Consider the following 6,684-nt stretch of genomic DNA (forward strand, 5'->3'; position numbering starts at 1 on the left):
TATGTTGACCATATCAAGGCTTCTAGAAATATCTGTTCCTGTCACCACATGGATACTTGTCTGACACCAACAAAATATAAGTACTCAATGGACTAAAATGAACAGCAACAACAAATCATCCTGAGTGTATCACACATAAGTAAAATCTATCGTTGACCAAATCTGTAAGTCCTCTGTATTAAAATCAGTAAATATTCTGATAATATTTGAAAACGAGAGTGAGAAATACAAAGCAAATTACATATTCCTAACAACAATAAATATATGTGAAGATTTTTCAATATGAAATTAACAACATAAATTGAATAAAATAGCTCATAATTAAGAGAATTTTCTAAGACATTTGCAAATTGGGTCTCATATATGTTTAAAATTTATGTTGTATTGCTTGTCTATTATGAACATCACACATCAGAGATTTATTTTTATATATATCATTGCTCAGTTTATTCATAGTAATTTACAGCTAACAAACACTTATACACACAATTATCTTTTATATTGCATGTTTCTTATTTTAAAAGTCCCAAGATAAATGATACTCATAAAATTCATCAAACTCCCCAACTTCACCACAAGGTTTACAGTATTAATTCCTGTTTCAGGAAAAAGAAAAAGCATCAGGTTGTAGAAATTGGCAATTTTGAGCAAAATGGACTAAGCTGAGACTTTCAGCAAGCCATATGTTAAGATGACTGATTGCTGATCAGATAGTAATAGTAGCTGCAATAATTGCATTTGAATTCCCATATACTAATATCACCCAACACACTGTAGTTCTGGACACCAACAGAACAGTGAGAATTCAAGAAGCCATGGAGATCTTCTGTCCCTTGGTCCAATGCATGCGCATGCAGCTCAATAGTGCTATGAAGACAGTGGCAAAATTTCCAAGAAGAAATTCAGCCCTTATTAAAAATGTTATCATGTCTGAAAAAATATCAAGCCTATTATCACAGGTGTGCTTCTTTATTATCTTGACCAAAAGTGTCCCCAGAGCATTCTTACAGGGTGTACTAGATGTGTAAATACAAACATACACACATAAATAAATAAATAAATAAATAAATAGTGCTCTTTTATATTTGATGAATAATACCAAGACGTGCTAATGGATGAGTTGAGGACCATGCTATGTCTGTGAATACCAGTTATTACAAAATGATTCAATAGGCCTTCTGCTTCCAATTCCATGTCCTGCCTATAGGTTGGAACCTTCCATAGCTAATGTTGGAATGAAAGATGAATCCTCATTTGTAAGCATGCAAATGCAGATACATTGTCTTTCACTAATTTGCAATATTTTGCCTTGTCAAACCTCTACATAATCTGAGCTCTTGAAGTTTAAGTTCCATCTAGGAAAATATGAAAATCTAACACAGAGAATACGTGGAAAAGATCTGAAATGGTGGATGTATCTCAGTCATCTGGATATACACTTTATGGCTCATTGTTATTGAAGATTTATTTTAACAAACACATATCCATATAGGACAGAGTAAATGAATCAACATGCAAATTTTGAAACCAAAGTATCCCAAATTCTCAAGGGACTTCAAGATTCTTTTTCCCCAAACTGGAGGCTGATAACATTTACAACGTCATTGTGAGAATGTTCATAAAGACACACGTGACCAGATCATCACCAACAATGAGGTGTTTCACTGGGCATCCCCAAAATACTGAGGTATAAATTATTATAGTGCAATTTCCCAACATAAATGAGTCTTACAGAAATCACATAGATTTGTCACTCTTTTTATACTCAGTTTTTTAATCTATTATTGGTATTTATCAAATATAATTCCCAAGCTTTGGAAATTACAAAGGTTTCTCTCTTTGTATTTAGTATTTAATCATTCAGTATTTAATTGCACTTTTAAAATGTTATAGATAAACCATTGTCTACTTAATTGGAATTATATTAGACTAAGGACTTGGACACAATAGGTACCTGAAGAATTCACTCTATTAAAAACACACAAAATAGATTTACATTTATTCAAATGGTTTTATGTTCTTCAGTATGATCAAATAAACACAATAAAATTTGTCTTAGTTATAGGCACTTTCTAGATTTAATTGCCAATAATAAAAGCTAAGTTTGTAAAATCATTAGTTATTACTGGGGAGTAGTAACATCTTAAAATATTACTTGATAATCTTGCTGTTTTTGATCATTCTATTTCTCTTTTTTAAAGATTTGTTTTTATTACAAAGCCAGATATACAGAGAGGAGGAGAGACAGAGAGGAATATCTTCCATCCAATGATTCACTCCCCAAGTGACCACAACGGCCAGTGCTGCACCGATCAGAAGCCAGGAACCAGGAACCTCTTCTGGGTCTCCCACGCGGGTGCAGGGTCCCAAAGCCTTGGGCCGTCCTCGACTGCTTTCCCAGGCCACAAGCAGGGAGCTGGATGGGAAGTGGAGCTGCCGGGATTAGAACCAGCATCCCTATGGGATCCCGGTGCATTCAAGGTGAGGACTTTAGCTGCTAGGCCACACCGCCGGGCCTGATCATTCTATTTCTTAAAAATGTCTAAAACTGAGGTCTTATCTGCATGCAGCGAGGAGCGCATTCTGCGAGGAATGACTGTAGCTATTTCCTTGTATCTTCCATGTATTTCCAGATCAGTGTTTACACTTCTCAGCATTAGATTCTCATACAGTAAATGATATCAGACATGTGTGAATATTTAAAACAAATCTAATATACTGATTGCACGCCATATTAATATTAGCACATTTGCTTTTCAGTAGGTACCTATACCACTTGCCCATTTTTTAACTTACACTGATTCTTAACAAAATGTCTCCTAAAATTATATGTTAAATAGATTTTTATAATGAATAAATAAACATGAAAATTCTCTTCCAGAGATCAAACCTGCAGTTGGAAGGTATTTTGTTATGAAATTAAGCCTTGAGTAAACTCAATGTCTAGAGCTCATAAAAGATTTGAGAAATAGAACATAGGACACACACCTATAATCCCTCTTATTGCCATATTCTGAGTTGAACCTAGTTGACATTTTAATTTTATTGTTAAATTAGATTTTATGTTTGCCATGCCATCATCATGCACACCAGCCACATGGGGCAAAGTGCCTGTGAATTTGGCATTAATTAATCATTGGTTGTGTTCATTTCTTTTTCTATGTGTTCAAATCACTAATAAAAGGTGATATTTGAGAGGCCAGTGTTGCAGCAGAGTGGACTAGCCTGTTGCTGATGATGCTGGCATTCTGGAAGGAAGCGCCAATTTGGATTCCGAAAGCTATGCTTCCAATTTAGTTGCTACTAGTGCACCCAAGATGGCAGCAGTTGGTGACCCAAGTACCTGGGTTCCTGCCACCCACATAGGAGACGTAGATGGAGTAGTACCGGCTCTTGGTTTCAACATGGCCTACACCTGGCTATTGTAATCACTGAGGAATGAACCAAAGGAAAGACGGCTTCTGTGTGTGTGCACATGCACTTCTCTGTGTGTCTCTTTAAAAAGAAAGGTTATATTTAGAAAGGTTATATTTGATTACATCCAATATGCCAGTCCATATATTTGATCCAATATGCCAGTCATATCCACTTTAAAACTGATCACAAACCATGGTTTATTAACCTTGTCTGTTGCAATCAAATTTTATTATAGAACATATTTGAAGGTAACACTGGGAAACAGAATGCATTTCCAAAACACTTACATATTTCTTTTTTAAAAAAAGATGTATTTATTTTATTGCAAAATCAGATATGCAGAGAGGAGGAGAGACAAAGAGGAAGATCTTCTATCCACTGATTCACTCCTCAAATGACCTCAATGGCCAGAGCTCAGCCAATCCAAAGCCAGGAGCCAGGAGCCTCTTTTGGGTCTCTCACACGAGTGCAGGGTCCCAAGGCTTTGGGCCACCTTCGATGGCTTTCCCAGGCCACAAGCAGGGAGCTGGGTGGGAAGTGGGGCTACTAGGATTAGAACTGGTGTGCATATGGGATCCCGGAGAGTTCAAGGCTATTGCGCTGGACCCTACTTACATATTTCTAATAATGATACGTACACACATCCCAAGATGTCTTGGGAAACAAACGGTAGAAGTAGGATAATTAGGTTGAAGCAACTTTAGGATTTCAAGAAGCTTTTCAAAGGCATTTATAAATCAAGTTGCTTATTTGATCTCCAATAAACTATAATTTATGATTCATTGTTTATGCAAAATATTATATTCACACATAATACATTAGGGACGTGTTTTAGAATCTAAAGTTACACAGTTCCATTTTCAATAATATGGATACATATACACTTAATTATTTTGTGTATTAGAGATGTTACATTTAAAAATTTCAAAAAGGTGAATGAGCCACACAAAGTTTTTATTATTGTTTGCCCAGAGTTCTTCCACTTGAGTGATCTGTATTCATGTCTTTCCAAATATTTGCTAAAGCTGTAAAATGTTTGGATGGATAATCCATATTCCATTCTATATATTTATATTTTTAATAATAAAAAATAGCAGACTTATTACAAGATTTTCTGTACTTTTTTCTGAACAAGAAAAAAGATTTTGCTCTATGGCACGGAGGATTCAGCCTCTGCTTTGTGCCTGCACCTTAAGCCAACTGAGCACCAAGAGTGAGACCCGTCTCAGCTTAGTGTTTCCCAGGATGAGCAGGTGCGAGTGGCCTGAAGGATAAGCCATTGAGAAAACCTGGCAAATCATGTTGCCTAGGACATTCTCCAGCAGGTTATGGCTCCAAACTTGCAAGAGAAGAGTCAGGGAAAAAATGGTATAGAGCACAAGGAACGCGATCACGGTCTGCAAGCCTTGTAAATGGGCTTTGGTACTGGCGTCTCTTAACCCTGTGGCCTTGAGCTGCATCTTCCTGAGATGTCTCCACAGGGAGAAGATGAGCAGGAAGAAGGTTGTCAGAGATACCATGAAAGGAAAGATCGTGAACATCATGTTGCTGAATACAATAATACCTGGAAGGTGTACAGACTTCCTGGAACTAGAACTGTAAGTCAGGTTTCTTTTACTGACATCATTAAATGTGCTGATCACTGCAATATTCAGAAACAAGAGGACCAAAGATAGCAGCAACGTCACTACGACCAGCTTTTCAACTCTCCGCTTTAAGTAGAGGAAAACAGAGCTAGTAAAAATGGCTATCTTGAAAAGATAAAAGATGCAGAGGCTGGTGGTCAGCCACACACTAAAATGATTGATTATGATCCAGATACCAATGATTATTTTGGACATGTTGTTGGTGACAAGTAAAGCTCGGGAAAGCACAGAAACAAACGTAATAAAGAATACGAACCACAGCTGTCCAATTCTGGAGATGGCCAAAGCTGTGAGTATCTGATCCATGAAAGAGAGCTTTCTTCTCCTGATCCAGTCGATGCAGTTTACCAACGCTATGAATCCATTGACCAGATTTCCAAGTACAAACTCCACACTTAGGATCATGGCAAATATGACCAGTAAAACAACAGCCATTGTTTATAAAATAATGTCCCAAAGTCGGATTTCACCACAAAGATTTCTTGCTGTTCTCGTCTAGAAAATTTGTTTTATGTAAAAATCATTTATATGCACATGTTATATTCAATGAGGGATTATCACACTTGAGATACATATATGTATGTATCTTATAAATATACATAATTCTTAAAATGTCACATTCCCCCACTGAAAACTTGCATATATGTTGCCAAACTAGAAACCTATGTTTGCTAAGTCTAATGAGATATAGTTTTATTAGAAAACTCAACTGAACTTCACTTGGCTCCAGTGAGTCTCACAAGCACCTAGAGGAGAAAGTCTTTTGTAGTCCACGATGGAGGAAATGCTAAACACTGATTTTCTAACATGCAAATAACGATGTATTCATTGCATTGTTTTATATTTTGCTGTATCAATATATTTATTTTGTATTCTGGGATAGGAATATTATAAAATTAAAACACACGTGGAACAAAGCAAAAAGTTGTATATTGGACTGCCTCGATGCTGTTTTTTTTTAAACACTGAAGTTTAGCTTACGTGAGTATTTTTCTTACATGCTCCAAAGTTCTCCCTACAAATGAACAAAATTGGTTAACAACTTCACAAAGGCCACGGTACCTAAAATGTTTGGTGCCAAGAATACTATATAAATATATCACTTGTATTTTTCCAAGGACATGTGCATACACATACGCACACACACATACAAACTCCCTTTCATTTTTATGCCCAAGAATACAGATTTTCCATTTTTTCAATGTTTATTTTATATTTAGGACATATTAACCACACATATTTAGTAAAAGCATTTATGTTTATATTATACAAATATGTAAATATACAGCAAAAATGGGGAATTCTTTTGGTACCTGTAAAGAGATGAAAAAACAATTGGATAGAATATGTTGCTACTATATCTGTCACTGAGTTCGAATGAGTTCAACCACAATTCAAAAATCCTCTGTATTCTGTGCCCAACACAATTTAGTTAAAGATGATCTACTGCCTTTCAACATGAAGGAATAAACATCATGACACAATCATTCTTTCATTGCCAAAACGGGAAAGTAGAGGCCAACTAAATAAATTCAGCACATGGAAAACAGTAGGATAAGGAACCTCATATCAGAGAGCCAAACTATCCTGGAGACGTTTGCCAGGTCTCTCCAGCAGATAT

General features: G+C 36.0%; 1 protein-coding gene across 1 annotated transcript; it reads right to left on the reverse strand.

The window, feature by feature from the left end:
- Positions 1 to 4,583: 4,583 nt before the first annotated feature.
- LOC121148028 (taste receptor type 2 member 140-like) lies at positions 4,584 to 5,498 on the reverse strand. The gene has a single exon (XM_040968009.1). It carries the CDS (start codon positions 5,496 to 5,498, stop codon positions 4,584 to 4,586), a length of 915 nt encoding a protein of 304 aa, XP_040823943.1.
- Between the last annotated feature and the right edge of the window lie 1,186 nt (positions 5,499 to 6,684).

Source organism: Ochotona curzoniae, unplaced genomic scaffold (genome assembly GCF_017591425.1).
Source record: "Ochotona curzoniae isolate NIBS_2020 unplaced genomic scaffold, NIBS_Ocur_1.0 contig_1482, whole genome shotgun sequence".
Classification (NCBI taxonomy): domain Eukaryota; kingdom Metazoa; phylum Chordata; class Mammalia; order Lagomorpha; family Ochotonidae; genus Ochotona; species Ochotona curzoniae.

Excerpts from the sequence above, each read along its gene's own strand:
- LOC121148028 (XM_040968009.1), bottom strand. The coding sequence starts at position 5,498 with ATGGCTGTTGTTTTACTGGTCATATTTGCCATGATCCTAAGTGTGGAG.